This window comes from Schistocerca serialis, chromosome 6 (assembly GCF_023864345.2).
Source record: "Schistocerca serialis cubense isolate TAMUIC-IGC-003099 chromosome 6, iqSchSeri2.2, whole genome shotgun sequence".
Lineage (NCBI taxonomy): Eukaryota > Metazoa > Arthropoda > Insecta > Orthoptera > Acrididae > Schistocerca > Schistocerca serialis.
The window spans coordinates 390,812,153-390,831,089 of NC_064643.1; the positions used below are offsets into that span (position 1 = coordinate 390,812,153).

At 40.2% G+C, this 18,937-nt stretch overlaps 2 protein-coding genes across 2 annotated transcripts in view; one reads left to right on the forward strand and one right to left on the reverse strand.

Moving 5' to 3' along the window:
• Positions 1-12,316: 12,316 nt before the first annotated feature.
• Positions 12,317-14,051, reverse strand: LOC126483620 (AP-1 complex subunit mu-1). Its single transcript, XM_050106664.1, has one exon. It carries the CDS (start codon positions 13,931-13,933, stop codon positions 12,665-12,667), a length of 1,269 nt encoding a protein of 422 aa, XP_049962621.1. The 5' UTR covers positions 13,934-14,051; the 3' UTR covers positions 12,317-12,664.
• A 230-nt stretch (positions 14,052-14,281) lies between these two features.
• The window catches only part of LOC126483621 (trafficking protein particle complex subunit 13), a 215,589-nt gene continuing 210,933 nt past the window's right edge, over positions 14,282-18,937 (forward strand). The window contains exon 1 of the mRNA XM_050106665.1: positions 14,282-14,645. Coding sequence (XP_049962622.1) covers positions 14,603-14,645 — 43 coding nt within the window. The 5' untranslated portion in view covers positions 14,282-14,602. The remainder of the gene's footprint in view (positions 14,646-18,937) is intronic.

Sequence of the window (18,937 nt, forward strand, 5' to 3'; positions counted from 1 at the left end):
GAAGGGGCGTTATTGGCTAAACTCATATGATATTATTGGTGGCCCATCATTATTTGATATAAAGGCACTATTCCACACTTAGTGGAGAAGGGTTATTGGTTGAAACTCCTCCTACTGCTATTGGTTGGCCATTATCATTGGCTAGGTGCAAAACAGACGGAGCAAGAGAGGGGGAATGTTTACCAAAAATATTATTGTCAGCCGAGATGACTTGCAGCATGTTTTTTATATTGCTTGCACACCTCAGCTGCATATTCACTTTCTTTATGGCAGGGAGCCACGATGCCAGGAGCGTACAGCCATCGCCTCTATTGAAATTACAGGCATTCTTGGAAATTTCGACCACTTCCCGGACCTTTCTTCTATAAATGTTGGTTTCCTTAGCCAGCACACATACATTATTAAAGTAGATGTCAGAGCCACAGTTCTCATGATGTTCCACTACTGACGACTTTACACTTTGTTTTAGCCGCGTATGTCGTTCGTGTTCCTTAATGTGTTCTTTACCAATTCTTCCCATTTCACCAGTATACACTTTGCCGCAGTCACATTTCACTTGATAGATGCCTGCATTGTGGAGGCAATCAGGTGCATCCATTTTTCATCAGAAAAAAATCTTTTACTTTGGTTTGACTAAAGAAAGATGTCTGGATACCATTTTCCTTTAGAATTCTGCTTATGCGGTCAGTGACCCCAGAAAAGAATGGTAACTTAACAGAGGGAGAAGGTGGTTCCTCATCATTCTTATTAGTGTGATTAATATTCTGCTTAAAAGCCCTGTCGATTGAACAACTATCATAGCCATTTGCCTTCATTGTCATTTTTAAAAAGTCCAACTCCAATTCGAAGTTGTCATCATCATTGATGCGGAAGGCACCTGAAGAGAGTGTAGAGCACTGCTGGCTTCTGGGCTGGATGGTGGTGCAAAGTGGCATCTAAATAAGCAGGAGAGCTTCTGTAAAGTTTGGAAGGCAGGAGACCAGGTACTGGCAGAAGTAAAGCTGTGAGGACGGTGCGTGAGTCGTGCCTGGGTAGCTCAGTTGGTAGAGCACTTGCTCGCGAAAGGCAAAGGTCCCGAGTTTGAGTCTCAGTCCGGCCCACAGTTTTAATCTGCCAGGAAGTTTCATCTAAATACCTGTTTGTGTTGGTCGGCTTTCTATACGCTCTGTGCCCTAGAGTGTTATCAGATGTTCTTTATACCAACACATCTAGAAACAGAAGACCGACCTCACTTGCAACCTCCAAAGTAAATTTGATTTTGGGGTGAATTCCATTTAAGAAATTGTGGAATGCATGAAGTTGTTCTTTGCTGTGTGGCCATATAACAAATGTATCATCCACATAGCAGAGCCAACCCCCCTGTCACCATGCACTCTCACATTCTATGTGGTCTGAAAAATCCACACACCTAACTATCCTGGATGCCCAATTGCAGATGTTGTTGTGACCAGACTGAAAGAATTTTGGTCCTCATTGACCAATACCTCCAATCAATTGCCCATAATCTAGCCTCCCATGTTAAAGATACCAACCACTTCCTTCACTGACTCTACAACATCCCTAACCCTTTAGTCCTTGATCCCTACTCATCACTGTTGACACCACTTCCCTATCCACCAAGATCCCTCATTCCTATGGTCTCACCACTACTGAACACTACCTTTCTCAATCTTCAGACTTCAAACCTACTATCTCATTTCACATACACCTTGCTAACATTATCCTAACTCACAACTACTTCTCCTCTGAAGGTAAGGTATAGAAACAAAACCCGCAGCACCACCTTGGGCACCCGCATGGCAGCCTCCTATGCCAATTAGTTTATGGGTCATATAGAGACCTTCCTAGTCTTCCAAAACACCAAATCACTAATGTGGCTCAGGTTCAGTGACAATATCTTCAAGATCTGGACTCATGGCCAAGACACCTTATCTTCATTCCTTCACAACTAGAACACCTTCTCTCCCATCCACTTGACCTGGTCCTCCTCAATTCAGCATACCATCTTCTGGGACTTTGACCTCATCTGCTCTGATGGTTCCACCCACATCTGTCTCCACATTAACAACCCCCAAAAGTACCTGCATTTTGACAGTTGTCATCCCATCCTCATGAAAAAAATCCCTTCCAAACAGCTTGACCGCCTGGGTACATCATCTCTGCAGTGTACATCATCTCTGCAGTGACAAGTACTTTCTTGTCCAGTTTGCTGAAGGTCTCATCACGGCTTCACAGACAGGCACTACCCCCAGACCTAGTTTGCAAACAAATTTCCCATGCCATTTCCCCACAGACCTCCAATACTATCACTTCCAAGAACCAGTGACAAAGTAGTACCCCCTTCATCAGCCAATACCATCGCGGACTGGAACAGTTGAACCACATCCTTCATCAGGTCTTTGATTACCTATCATTATGCCCTGAAATGAGAGACATCCTACCCAAGATCCTTCCCACCCCTCCTAAGTTGGTGTTCCATCACCCACACAATCTCCGCAACATCCCAGCCCAGCCCTGCACAACACAAAAGTAATCTAGGGCCAAACCCAAACTAGATCTAAAGCACAGGCCACAATATACCTCCTGGTAAACTCTGTTGAATATGATCTTTGAAATTAATAAAAATTCACCAACAACTGATTTGTAGTGAACAAACAAAATACATTGTACAACATAAGAAGGTACTTATTTGTTCACTCGGTATTAAATTCTCTACCTTCAGGCACAATTATTCACTTGCAGTTGTTGTCACATTCTTTCTGGCCACTTTGAAGTAAACATTAATAAATAAAACTCTTACTTTACCTTGCACGCAATGTAAAAGCAGAGGGCTCATAAATGGCACAAGCTACAAATAAAGTGGTATGTTCATCCCAAGACTTATGAATTTGAACTTCTAACCATGGACAATAATTTTCTTCTTTAATCAACGTTATGTCAGCAATATTAATTCCACAAGAGTACAGTATCTTGGCAGTTTTTCCTCTTTCAACATTTTAGAAACACTTCATTATCACTTGAAACTGCAGCAGTCAGATGCAGTGTTTTCTGTCCACGTGAGATAGCAGCCAATCAAGCAGCTTCCCCCACCCTAAATCACCATCTGTGTGCCGCTTGGCAGGTACGCATAGAACCTGTTTAGTGGAGCGCATTAGTAGTGCAGTTTTGTTCCCACTACTGTTGTTTAATGATAGCACCAGTAAATCAAAGCCCATAATTGCCATCTTGTTGCATGCACTTCCATTACTGATAAGTTTAAAAATGTAATCCTATTTTTACCTATCTGCTCGGAGAGTTTCGTTGCTAATAAGTCAAAGAATTTTTTAATGCTACCTAGATTTTTATCAGACTAGATTAATCTAAAAACCAAATAACTGTATCAAAAAAATTTGGAACTGATCATTCTTCTTAGAATTCTCCTGCAAGCCACAGTCAGAGACTTAACAGGCCCGTGGGCCATATATCGTGTGTCCCTGTGCTAGTCCATCCCTATGCCATTCCCAATACCAACATCTTGTCACAGGGATCACACCCCTGTGGAAGGCTCATGTGCAATGCCTGCCTAATCCTCCCATCCAGCACTTCTCATTCCACTCCTGCCAAAGGTTTACAATAACCTGTCAGAAGCCAGGCCACCTATGAAAGCAGCCACGTCATATAACAGCTCTGCTGCAACCACTGCACGGATTTTTATGTTGGTAATGATACCAACCAGTTGTCTACCAGGATGAATGACCATCTGCGAACTGTGACCCATACCAAAGAAGACCAACCTGTGAAACAAAATGCAGCTGAATATAAAATGCTCAGTTTCAATGGCTGCTTCACAACTGGGACCATCTTGATCCTCCCTTCCACCACCAGCTTTTCAGAACTGTGCAGATGGAGTTATCCTTACAACACATTCTCTGCTCCTGAAATTATCCCAGCCTCACTTTATGGTAACCTACTGTCCCCACATAACAGTTTCTACTCCATCTATTCTATCACCTTCTCCGTATTCACATCCCCTCAACCTCATTGTGTGCTGCCCTCCGGCAATGCACCCCTTTCCATTGTCCTTGTCTACCCCTCATTTCCCCATCCCCACCTCCATACCTCACAGGCTCTCAACACTGCACCTGATGGCAGTCTTCTCACACCTCCATCTAGTTCTGGCATGCTCCACCAGACAGCACTCTGCTCTCCCCCTTACCATGCTATACCTTCCCCTGCCGCCCCCTCCAGATTGCTGCTTTTGTTCACACACATTCCCATCTGAGTTGCTGGAGATCGTGACCATGTTTGAGTGAGGTGTGCTTGCTTGTTTGAATGAATGTTTGTATGTTCCCTTTTCTGAAGGCCAAAAGCTATATGTGTACTGTCTTTTTATTGTGCCAGATTATCACTCAGTGGATCATCTTTATGAAGATCCTTTTCCTTATATTGTGACTCAGTATTTACATGTTTAAGGAACTATTTTTCTTGTAAAATAAAAATGTAATCAAGTAAATATTAAGCTAGCAATATGAGATAAGCAGTAGTTATTCAGTATAATTAAATAATCGGCAGCTTCTTCTTTACTTTTTTTCTTTTCAAAATAGCACCTTCCTTTCTAATTTCCTCAGCTAAATTTAGTTGGCATTGACATAATTAGCTTTAAGCAGTACAATGATAGCCTATTGTCAATATAGTGTATATATTAAGTTTCTATGAGTTGTTTGTTAATGTATACCTTGACTCCTTCCACATCCCCACTCATAATTCTCATAGACATGATCCACAGAATGCAATGAATTAATGGCCAACCATAGTGATATTTATCATGAACAGCAGGTATAAACCACAGAAAGCAAAGTTTGTTGACAATGAACATTGTTATTTTTTTATGTAGCTAACAGGTATCTTCAATCAAGTTGTCTAGATAATCACATAATTTCTAGGAGTAGTGGCTAATAAAGGTTTTGATTTTCATTTAAATTTAACGGAATTACCAATTTCTTGATTTGTGTGTGATGCGAACTTGATAAAGATGTTAACACTAGAATACACAACCTCACTCTGAACACAAGACAAGAAAGTAAAGTCTGTATGGATATTGACATTGATCTCAAACAATACATCATATAAAGAGGAGCATAAGTGTCAAAGGAAGGCGAAAATTGTAAACAAAACGTGTGCACTGAAATACTGAATCATACAGGCAATGAAACCAAAGAGCAGAACAGTCTCTCCTGCTTGCTCACAGCCATGATCATAACTTTGCCAGTATAATGAATGATTTTGTCCACCCAGGTTACCATGTCTCATCAGTTTATAAGCCTTGCACACTGTTAAAGGATGTGGTCTCAAATACAGACCAAAGGATGAAAGGTTTTTTTTTTATAAATGGTGCTGTCATCATTATTGGTGGAGCAAATGACACCAGAAGAAATACTAAGGGCTTTAAAAGTGCTCTTAATGAATTTCTACAGGGAACAGTTAACACTAGAAGGAATGACTATACCAGGCATGGCATACATTTAGTTATGCAAGGAAAAAAAGAAGCTGTGCAGACATTTGAAGCATATAGTCCAGATCAGCTCGTCTGAGCCTGAAGTAATTAGTGTTCATTGTAAAAATACAGGCTGTTTCTAAAATGAATTTAAAAAATGAGAGTACTGGTAGAGTGGGTCGTAACAAGCAACTTTCAAATAGCAACTGATGTCTGCATCCCCTAGCATTCAGCACTGGCCATCATTTAACAGTGTCGCGCACCGCCACAAAGGTAGGCATACAACCTGCCACCCGAGTCAAAACAATGGCAGGTATTCTGGGAGGGAAAACACCATACACTTTCATGCAGCATTTGCTGGGACGTGTACATATTGCATTTGGCAAAGCAAATGCAATGTTTGGTTTGATGTTGCATGGACTGCAGCACCTGTGTCCACCGCAGAGTCAAGTCTGCTTTACATCAGTGTGACCACAAACAGGGACACACTTGTGCTTGGTTCTGTGCTGAGCATATGGGAAAGGATACACTTTTCTTAGGAGAAAGGGGTAGGCATGTACTGAGCTTATGGAAATGCTCTCACTGCTCAGTGGTTGTACGCTCAGCAGTCTCCAAATAGTCGAGTACCAGATCCATGCATGTTCACCGCTATCAATAAGTCCCTGAGAGAGAGAGGTGCTCTTGAAGTGAGCTGTTCACTGAAAAGGTGTCCTAATGGCCTTCATCAAAACCTGATGCATTCATTTTGTGCTACAGGTGCAAAGGCTGGATGGAAGTGATTGTCAATGCAAAGTGCACACACTGGAGTTAGAAGAGGAGGCATTGGCACCGCTGCAAAACACACTCTCCAAGGACACACAGAGTGTTGCTTGAGAAATGGGTGCAAGCGATTCCACAGTCTAACATGTGTGGAATGAAAATGATTTGCAGCCTTACAACCTTCAGAAAGTTAAAGCCCTTAACCCAGAAATTTTCCATGTTGCATTGATTTCTGCAAGTGGTTTTTGCAGAAGTGTGCTATTCAACCTGAATTCCCACATTTTGTAGGTTTTATGGATGAGACATTCTTTACAAGAGTAGGTGTGTTGTTAAACAGCCACAATAAACATGTGTGGGCACAGGAAAATCTGCACACCATCTTCATTTGTGGCCAACAAGAGTGCTTCACTGTCAGCATTTGGCTGCACTGGTAGGCAACTGGAACATTTGCTACTTAATGTGTAACTGCACACATGTTACCAACGTGATGGCGCATTTTTGCACTTCATTTGGGTAGTGTGAAATCATTTGGATGAGACCTTTGGTGAGAACTGGATAGGGCACATTGGGCCAGTGTCACAACCTGCATATTCCCTTGACCTGACGTGCTGGCAGCAGCTGAAATCTGTTGCTTATGGAACATCTATCAAAACAGATGAAGAGCTTATAGCGCAAATTATGGTAGCCTCTGATGCAATCCCCACTACGCCAGGGGTGTCTGAAAGGGCGTGACAATCATTGCACACATTCAAGCAGAGGTTGTAATTCTGAGCAGTTTTTGTAACTGTTTGCAAATAAAGGTCACGAAACATCAATCCCATCACCTCTCTTTATCTTGCTGGCACAAAGAAATTGAAAATGTTGACCTACAGATCTGCTACATCTTGACTCAGATGGCAGAATGTATGCCTCCCTTCACAGCAGCATGCAACACTATTGAAATGACACCTAGTTCTGAGCGTAAGAGATGCAGACATGGGTTGCTGCATGAAAGTTGCTTGTTACGACCCACTCTACCAGCCCTCTCATTTTCAACATTCTTTTTAGGAACATCCAGTATATTTTGGGTCTGTTTTTGTGGCAACTAAGCCAACAGCACCAAAAGCAGGGGCTGACATTGCAGAAATTCTAATATCTACCTAGGTCAGCTAGATCTCAGCACTACGGACTGAGCTCTAATCAACCAAACGGCTCCCAGAATCATCACGAACTGCATCAGCACCAGGCCAGCAGCCGAGATGAAGACATGGGCCACAATCTCAAGATCCAGGAAGCCTATAAGCCTATACAGCTACTGGGTCAGGATATAGTATTTATTTATTTTTTTACATACAGGAAGGAAAAAAGAAAAAATAGTAAATATGAATATCAAGGTACACATTTCAAACATTGGAATCCTACATCAGAAGGTCAGAATACTGTAAGGAAAGCAGACTAGATAGAAATGCTTACTGTTTCTGAGTCCCCAACATTTTCATTATTGCAGTGCGTGATCTACGAGAAAATGAAATATGGACTTACAGTGTAACTGGTTTCCAAGGAACTGATTCTTTTGGTAGAATGAAACATAAAGGTGATGCAAATGCTATATTCAACAGGTATTTTCAAGCAGTACAGAAATGTTTTTTTTAAGACAGCCGCAATGGAGACTATGTTATAGGGACATAAATGCCTGATTCTCAGATTACACAGATCCCCAAGTGCCTTTGTAGACAGATTTCTTGAAGAACTAGATGTGTTTCTTGTAAATGCAGTGAGGCATATCCCATATATTGCAGTGGCAGGAGGCATTAGTTAGCACTTTAACTGAAAATTCTTTTACTAGGCAGCTGTGTAATCCAATCAGCACTCCCAACTTAAAAACTTTGTTACATCAAATATACCATAGAACATGATGTACGTACAAATTATAAACACTGTAATAATAGAACACTATGGACTGCTAATACACACAACTGACAACACAGAGCACTAATGATATTTTCATGGAAGTCAGACTGACACATGCATCAAATATAAATTAATGGCATACAATGCTTGAAGTAGAAAACTGGTCGGGCATTTACACTTCCTGTTCATTAAACAAGAAAGAAAGTGGGGACAGCAAAGACTGTCTGGACTTACATAAATACACAAAGGAAAGGCTCATCTAGTATAGGGCATAGAAATATAACTAAGAAAGGACACTTTCTCAGACCTAAAGGACATCTGCTCCATTTTCAACCAGCACTATATACTTATTGTAAGCACACTGACAGGATGTAGAGCCCATAGAGTGAAGGAAGAAGTTAACACTGCTGAAGTAACAGAAATTCTGTTTCTGTTCCTAATAGTTGACCATGAAGTAGCAAAAATTACAAATCTTTTAAAAGGTAATAGTACAGAAGGACTAGATCATATATCTTCTAGGGTAATTAAACATTGTTGTCAGTATATGGCAGTATCTCAACTTTTCTAATCAACTTAACTCTGGAGGAAACTATTTTTTTGTGAACTCTTTAAAAAAAAAAAAAATATTTAAAAAAATCATTGCTTTATATAAGGGAGGTAGCAAAATGGACCCATAACCATTACTTCTGCTTGCAAAAATAATGGAAACTAATGAAAATCAATTAAGTCCATAAACAGACACAACATTCTAGGTGGAGCATAGCATGGTTTTCCAACAAATAGGTCAACTGAGACAGCAGTTGCTAACTTTGTATCATTTATTTCAAAGGTGTTAGATGAAAAAACAAGTTTTTAGTTTGACCTCTATAAAGCTTGTGACTGTCATGTCACATTCATGCAGAAAGTTCACCATTATGGTGTAAGAGAAAGTCACCCAATCTTACAGACCTTTAGTAAAACAGAGTGAACATTGTTCTGAGATAAAATTAAAACAGATAACACTGTTATGAATACTTACTTTGGGTGCCATAAAGTCAAGTATGGAGCATCAGGATGTAGTACCTGAACCATTACTTTAAATTCCTTATGTAAATGACTTAAACAATATTGAAAGGGGCAAAGTCATCACATATGCTGATGAAACTTATTATTTACTGCAACTCAGTTGATAAACTTCAAAAACTTTGAGTATTGGAAAAAAGAAAAATAATGTACACGAAGGCAGATTAGTCCATACTCATAGCTTTAGAATCAGTCTTGGAAGCCCAGACATACAAAAGGCAAACAGTTACAAGTTTCTGGGTGTGCTAGTGGACAGTTACATGAATTGGAAAACTCACACAGGTAAGACCTGCTAAAAATAAGCTCTGATATATTTCTTATTAAGGAAAAATATAAACAAAGACACTTTATAAAAATGTACTTCAGTCTCATATGTCCACACTTAGCTTAGGCCTACTTCTTTCTGGCCTGTGATTGTGCAGCAAATTTGTGTATATAAAGCTTGTTAAAACTTCAAAATAAAGTCATATGATGCAAAAAGAGAATATATCCTATAATTTCTCACAGAGATAAAATTAACACTTTCGAGGCAGCCCTCAGCAACTGTGGTAGAGGCAACCGCATGGCAGCTTTTAACACATTTATGACAATCACAGCATTGTAACTGCAAAAGCAATAAATTCTTGTTATGTGTCATTTGAAATGATGAAACCAGATTTAACTATTTGTAAACACTGGATTATGAGATACTCATAGTAGGAGACAAACAGTCTTATTGAACCTTGTTTTTATTCTGGAACAAAAGAATTGTACATGCCATTAACACACAATATGTCTAGGTGTGGTATGTTTTAAAACACTTCAGCATACAAAAAGCTACATTACAATTTGGAAACCACAAGAGTGTTTCTTTTTGGAACTTTTTCCCCTACTGGCTCTTACAGACAGATAAAACCAGTGTGGACACAACAGTGTACAAGCCGCTGTATTTGAGTACAGATAGGTCAGAATTTAAAAGCTTTATGGCAGCACAAGGAAGAGACCCTTCCTTGTGCTTTCTAGGTGGTCACTGTAGAGGGAAGGAAGCACAATTGCAGCTATGAAGGTTAATTCACTGCATGAGCAAGACCTGGGTGCTGTCCATCTACAGTGTTACTTCACAAGTCCTACCGGGAACCTGTACAAAGGTGTTAAAGATTTCCAGATATTAACTATCCCAGCATTGTACACATTTGAAATCATTATTTTCATAAAATAAATGATACTCATTATCACACAGAATGTAAAGGTTTAAAATTAATGGATAAAGACCCAGTAGGTGCAGGCAGTAATATATCCCCCCCCCCCCCCAACAAGATTCAATCCAACATAAAGAATATCAGTGTGCTGTCTGGCTTCAAAAATAAATAAAACAGCACATGACTCTGGTTTGTCCACACATCTGTATGGAATACCTACATTAACTTTGTGACAGGAGACAGTCATGCATAACAAGTTAATAGCTTACAAGAATGCTCATTGCAGTTGTTTTTGTTTGCCAGCTGTACCAAGAAAAGTGCTTCGAATATAACACTGAGTGGTGCTTTGATAAGTTCTATTTCCCTGTTAGCTATGATATTGGTTTTGAAGTTGTTGCTATTGATATTACATCAAATGTAATTTACATTGGAGAGAACAGCAGTGAAATGTGGTTTCTCTGAGAAGGTTTTACATCCCTCACCAACCGTATTGATTAAGTTTTTCTGTGGTTTTCCCTATCTGCTGAGGCAAATGCTGCAATTGTTTCTTTGAAGATACTTCATTTCCACGTCATTGTAGCATGTGCTTTGTTGTACATATACATATATTTGTTTTAACATCTATGTAATCTTTTTACATTTTTGAACAGAATAGTTGCTACTCACCATACAGCAGAGATACTGAGTCACAGATAGGCACAACAAAGAGACTGTCAGCAAAGCTTTCGGTTAACAAGGTCTTCGTCGGACATAGACAACATACAAACACACACTCAATTGACCAACGGCTCATTTGCTGACGGTATTTTTTTTTGTTCCTATCAGCGACTCAGCATCTCTGCTATATGGTGAGTAGCAACTATCCTTTTCATAATATTGTTATATTCCAGCCTGGATTTTCCACTGTTCAATTACATTTTTTGTAATGTATTTCTTGACATGTCTCATACTGTAATTACAATGGTTCGTGGCAAACAAATAAATACTGCCTTACAGTTAAAAATATCACAGTTGTCATTATCAATAAACACAAGCATTGTCAGATAAGCATGAAAATTAATGGACAGTCTGGATGAATGTAACAAGTCAAAGAAGATAATCAACAAATTATTTCCCATACGACACCATTACTTAACACTTTTGAATGCCATGCCCGTAGTATTACATTGCATTCACTGCGGGAAAGAATACCATGCCGATAGTATATTAGGCACCTTAAGTGAGGACTGCCACTCCTGTAATATTATGGGCATAGCAGTCCTCACCAAAATGTTCTTCCCAAAATATTACAGGCATGGTGTTCTTTCCAACACTGAAGGTAACTTAATACTACAGGTACGACAGTCAGTGTTAAACACATGGACAATTCAGGGAAATTGTAAGATCTGCTATTTTTTTTACTTATTACACTGTTAATATGAAAACACTAATTTGTAAGGTTACTTTTCTTTACAATGGTTAAGTATTAATAGGATAATGTACCCACAATGATCAGTGAAAAGCAATAACTAGTTGGTGCCAACAATTTAAAATCAAGCAAACTTTTAAAGAAGCACTCTTGTTAGACTGGTAAAATGTCTTTCCACCTAAATTAGGGTGTTCAAAAACATTGGAACCAAGCCCACTAATTCCCTTGTGGGACGAGGGCAGCCATAGTTCATTTTACCCTTCAACTATGCTAAAACCAAGCAAGGCAAAGAAATACCATTCTTACCCCTTGAGCAGATATATGAGGGTATGTCATTCTCAAAAACATGCAATTACACTAAATGCAACACTTTTCATAAATCTAAAGAATCATATAAAAACTTGCAAATTTGCTAATATTCAACCTGTCTCTTCGAAAAATTATGTTGCTAAGCATGATGATAAAAACTAAACAAGATTTAGATAAAGGTACTGCAGTGCCAACATAGTACTGCATTGGAAAAAAATTACAGAATGGAACAATTAATCAAGAAATAAATATTTAATACTGTTTATTAGAAACTTGTTTTTCAAAAAGAAATTTACAATCAGTGGCCAGGAATGTAGTACTAAATGCACACTCAGTTAATGGTCAAGTGCAATATCTTTACAAGATCATGTGCATTGATTTGCGTAAAATTAATAAAACATCAAGTACCGCAACAGTTATGAAATTCTCTCACTGTCTAAATTTCATCTCCAGAATACAGGTTCACAATATGGAATATAGATCTTTCAAAAAAATATTTACAAAGTTTTAACAGATTATAACAATGTTATCCATTCACACAACAGTTTTCTGCACATAAAACTTAGCTGTCATAAATTAAAGAATTCAGTTTGTACGAAGTTGGTAATCACCATTCTGAGTTATATACCTAACCCAAGGGAGCGCTTGGTAACCACTCTTTTCAATTATCTTAAGATAACGTACTTGTATTCCAGAAGTTGTGAAATATGGAATTTCAAATTTGACTTGAATAGGAGGCTTTCCTTCTACATCTTCGCCTTCAACACTTGGAAGACCAAAATGTGCACGCATGAGATACTCTTTACCACCAGGAAATGATTTGACAGTCCAGGTGATGGCATTCTGCTCTGGAGCATACTTCACACTTCCTATCGTTGTCTTGAATTTTGGTGAATCTGCATCAGCCGGCACAGGAATAACAATTTCAACATTATTTGCAGTGGATCTCCTTTTGAACTGTGACTTTGCTTTAATCATATATTCTACCCGACTGTGTGCATGCCTTTCAATAACAGATTCAATCCAAATTAATGGCTTCACGTGTGTATTTAAACGATAAGACATCAATTCAAATTCTCCATCTGGAGGAATGAAAGATATTGTACGATCATTCTCAAACCTGGATAAACGAACACACTGGTGAAATTTGACATCTTCCAGCTCTACTGACTTCGATTTACCTCTACCTGTGCTCTCAAAAAGAACTTTATCATTCAATCCAAGTCTCAACTCTGGCATCCCAGATAAGTACACCCTCATTTTTATTGCCCCCACTATTTCACTGCGGAGGACGTTTCCATTAGCATTTGCCAGCAAATTAACAGATTCAATGACATCCAAAAATACTTCGTTCTTCCTGTACTTTATACCCTCAGATCTCCATGACACTGCGTTTGTGACAGCCATAGGAATCCTAGGTTGAATTTCAAGTTTATGGCCTTCTTGTGTTATGTATTCTTGAAGAATTTTACTATCCGTAGTTTGTGGATAGCCAAAATCTATTAGCTCATCCAGCAACTCGTATATTACAACAAAATTGTCCCTTATACTTTCCTCTTCTAGTTCTTTGAAATATTCGATCATTACCTGCACTATTTTATGGAGGAAAACAAACACCAGGGCTATGTTAGCATTCTTCTTAGTGGTGGAAACAATATACAAGTTGTTATATTTTATATAGGCGAAAGTACATTCTGTTGTTTGTAGTATTGGTGTCAGCATTCCTTCTTCTTCTTTCTCCATAAGCAACGGCATAAATTTCTCAATAACACCAAGGTCTATGTCGCCTCGATAGTTCCTCGATATGAGAACTTTGCCTTTCACATCGAGTATATATACAGAAGACGACGACATTTTCTGTGAACTTCAATATACTGCTTCACACAATAATCACATTTAACACTCCCTTTACAACTCGACACACACATAAAACCAAACAACTCCACACCTGCAAAGACACATTGTACGAATGCTACTCATGTATGAAGATCACTGGTCACCAACGATAAGCAGACGACAATCCGGTCGGTTGACACAACTTTGTAAAACATTAAGACGCCGGGGGAAAAAAAGTTGCGGAAAGTTATCGTCAACGAACGTTTCAATAATTTGGGTCTGCTGTTTTTCGTTACTAGAAAATATCTTTAAGCTATAACAAAAAAACTTATTTAGAGATGCGAGAATCACGCGTTGCTACCTTGTTTTTGATTGTCACTTTGCGACTGCTGGTGAATGTGAATGTGTCAAGAGCAGCATCTGTTGACATGACGTTGATGATGCAGTTTATTCGGAATTGAGTCTGTAGTGCGTCGCTAAGCCTGTTGCAAAGTAAACGCTTTTATGAAAGTTTCCTAGAGGCACATATATACTATGATTTCAGTCGTATACAGATTACCTGCGTACAAAATTCTAATCGGAAAATGAAGAAAAACTTATGTTGTCATTTGGGCATCATATAAGAAACTAGTTTATTTCAGTGTTTTGCAGAGAGTGGTGTTCCTAACGCCATTGGATTGTGGAAAGATGGAAGGCAAGGAAAGAAACGAGCACATTCTTGCTTTGAAAGGTAACGGATGGGTTTTATGGGTTGTTAACAGAATAATACGAGTATCCGTATAATTTGCTTACGGTGATGTAGGATATGTGAAAATTTTATGCACCGTTTGATTGTTTTCTTTTAAAATACCGTAAGCTTCCATCATAATCTTAACACGTACCGCATTTTGCTTACTGTATTGTCAGGGAGTAAGTTAGTTTTGTTACACTGCAAATTACTGCGTTATGATGGAAGTCGCTCGTTTTAGGAAAATTTGTGTGTTTATTCACCCGACGACAATTCAGCACAACAGTATAGGACAGTCAAATTCCAGAAGTAATAATATATGTATACCAAGTAGGTGAAGATAGGGCAGGAGACCTGACATAACCTTATCAAAGGAACCGTCTTAACATTCACGTTAGCAAGTTGGGAAAAATCTTGATCGCGAATTTCGGCCAGACGAAGAGCTCCCTCCTTCCACAAGCGACACCAGTGCTTCAACACTGCCGTAACGACTTCGCTTTGTATATAACTAAGAAAGTAGGTTACATGTAACTAGTCTACAACGAGCCAACATATTACACAAAAGTATATTCAGTGATATATCTAGACCATGAAACTGTTATGTTGCACTTCTGAAAAAATAACAAATTTTATTACACTTCTGAAGGGTATATACATGCAAACACCCACATTATATCCATCTCAGCTACTCTTGCAGCTGGCGCCATACTCTGTGGAGATATGTTGCATTGTACACTCCTGGAAATGGAAAAAAGAACACATTGACACCGGTCGGTCAGACCCACCATACTTGCTCCGGACACTGCGAGAGGGCTGTACAAGCAATGATCACACGCACGGCACAGCGGACACACCAGGAACCGCGGTGTTGGCCGTCGAATGGCGCTAGCTGCGCAGCATTTGTGCACCGCCGCTGTCAGTGTCAGCCAGTTTGCCGTGGCATACGGAGCTCCATCGCAGTCTTTAACACTGGTAGCATGCCGCGACAGCGTGGACGTGAACCGTATGTGCAGTTGACGGACTTTGAGTGAGGGCGTATAGTGGGCATGTGGGAGGCCGGGTGGACATACCGCCGAATTGCTCAACACGTGGGGCGTGAGGTCTCCACAGTACATCGATGTTGTCGCCAGTGGTTGGCGGAAGGTGCACGTGCCCGTCGACCTGGGACCGGACCGCAGCGACGCACGGATGCACGCCAAGACCGTAGGATCCTACGCAGTGCCGTAGGGGACCGCACCGCCACTTCCCAGCAAATTAGGGACACTGTTGCTCCTGGGGTATCTGCGAGGACCATTCGCAACCGTCTCCATGAAGCTGGGCTACGGTCCCGCACACCGTTAGGCCGTCTTCCGCTCACGCCCCAACATCGTGCAGCCCGCCTCCAGTGGTGTCGCGACAGGCGTGAATGGAGGGACGAATGGAGACGTGTCGTCTTCAGCGATGAGAGTCGCTTCTGCCTTGGTGCCAATGATGGTCGTATGCATGTTTGGGGCCGTGCAGGTGAGCGCCACAATCAGGACTGCATACGACCGAGGCACACAGGGCCAACACCCGGCATCATGGTGTGGGGAGCGATCTCCTACACTGGCCGTACACCACTGGTGATCGTCGAGGGGACACTGAATAGTGCACGGTACATCCAAACCATCATCGAACCCATCGTTCTACCATTCCTAGACCGGCAAGGGAACTTGCTGTTCCAACAGGACAATGCACGTCCGCATGTATCCCGTGCCACCCAACGTGCTCTAGAAGGTGTAAGTCAACTACCCTGGCCAGCAAGATCTCCGGATCTGTCCCCCATTGAGCATGTTTGGGACTGGATGAAGCGTCGTCTCACGCGGTCTGCACGTCCAGCACGAACGCTGGTCCAACTGATGCGCCAGGTGGAAATGGCATGGCAAGCCGTTCCACAGGACTACATCCAGCATCTCTACGATCGTCTCCATGGGAGAATAGCAGCCTGCATTGCTGCGAAAGGTGGATATACACTGTACTAGTGCCGACATTGTGCATGCTCTGTTGCCTGTGTCTATGTGCCTGTGGTTCTGTCAGTGTGATCATGTGATGTATCTGACCCCAGGAATGTGTCAATAAAGTTTCCCCTTCCTGGGACAATGAATTCACGGTGTTCTTATTTCAATTTCCAGGAGTGTATTTGAAACAGGAAATCAGAATTAGAAATATTTTTGTTCAATTACGCAAACACAACATAGATGGTACATCTGATAAGATTAAAAAGTACTCAACAGTAAATGAGGGTCTAGTATTTTTTCAAACTAAGATATTCACTTATGCTTCAAAAACACTTCCTAGCAAGAAATGTTTTTAATTCTGCTCTAAAAGAGCTGTTTCCTTTTCGTATGTCTTTATGTATGATGGAAGTGCGTTATAAAAAATTACACCAAAGCGGCTCACACATCTAAGTAAAAGTTCTTCTACATGGAGCGAACCAAAGGTTGTGTGTGTATTTATTTATTTGTTTGTTGGTCCTTTGAATCTTAAACAGTGTAAAAGAGATACTGGACCATTAATTACTATACACTTTTCTTGACTCTTACATATGGTGTACCACCATTTTAGCAAAACTAACATTACACAATATATTATTGCTCTACATGCTTCACAGAGTCAATCTTAATTTGTGCTACAGTGTCTTCCACCCCATCCCCCCCCCCCCTTCCTCCTCTGTTTCCAAGATATACCTTTACTGCATTGAAACAGTGCTTGGCCCAGTAATTCTTCATGGTTGATTTTAAATTGTATCTGTTCATTACTATTCTTGTGGATTGGGATAATGCATTATACAGTTTGATGCTTGGAGAGTGTATGCCTTTCTGAAGAAGAGCTGTATTTTTTCATGTATTTGTACATCATTTATTTGCGTTGTGTGGAAGCTGAGTCAGATTTATTACAGGTGATGCATGGATTGCTGCTGTTTCATTTTCTTTTGTAATAATTATATAATAAATATATAATATATAAAATATATAATAAGCATACACAAATCTGTTATCCAGCAATGGTAAACACAATATGCCGATCACACAGTCTCTCAAGTAGCAAGCATACACTTCTCAAACCGGGGACTCGTCTGTATGGAATGCCATGTGTTGTCCCACCTACAAAGTCACATATACTGGTCACTGGTCCAAGGCACAGCAACTTCTCCACAAACATTAACACTTCACACTTGCAGTTAAAGGTAATAACTGAAGGAATTTAATCTTGCTCAATATGTTGTCCCCATTGCAACAAGCAGGGACCTACTCATGAACTTCATTGTCACATCAATAAGTAACTAAAAACAAAACATAAAATTAAATCTCCAAACATAAACAGCACACAACAGTAATATTTCCAAACCTGAGAGCTGATCTATTGTGTATAACTGCCAACATCAAAGTAACTCACTAACGAACCACAACAAACTCTTCCAATATTAATACCAAATCAGCTCTCAAGGAGTTCAGTATCTCTAACACCACTTACAAATATTAGGAACATAAAAATCCTGCACTAGGGTGTGCCACTGCATACTCCAACACACTCTCTCTCTCTCTCTCTCTCTCTCTCTCTCTCTCTCTCTCTCTGCAAACATGATGATACGTTTCAAATACACCACACCTCCATTACATAATTTGGTAGATCTTTTGTGCCAAAATTAATGTTGTCAACATTTGTAAGGGCGATCTCCTGCTGTTCTTGTGTCCCCCCCCCTTCCCCCCCCCCCTTTGCCGCCCCTTCCCCCCCCCCTCCCCCCATTCGGATTGCTTGGCAGTGTTGTTATCTTATCTTTTCTTAGCAGTTTTGCCTTTGCAATTACCTGTCAATATATTTTCTTATAAGTTTTCAGATATTCTACAAACAGGGTGCCTTTATGCCTTTTTTATTTGAGAACTGAGACTTTTTAGAGTCCTACTGGAAAACTTAATGCCTGCCGTATCTAGGTACTAGATTTAGTGGCCCCACATGAATGGGCTCTGGTTAGTTCCTTCAGAAAGCACATTTCAAAACTGGTCATGAATACTAAAGAGAAAACATCTTTTATTACACATACAAGAGAAAGAATTGTATCAGGGTGTGAAAGCACTTCTAACATAGCTAGCCTATTTTTCTGCAGAGAAATTCTCCTGTGACACACACACACACACACACACACACACACACACACACACAGAGAGAGAGAGAGAGAGAGAGAGAGAGAGAGAGAGAGAGAGAGAGAGAGGATATACACTTGTTTCATAGGGGTAGTTGGAATTGTAATGATGAGTGCATTATAATAATATAGCCCT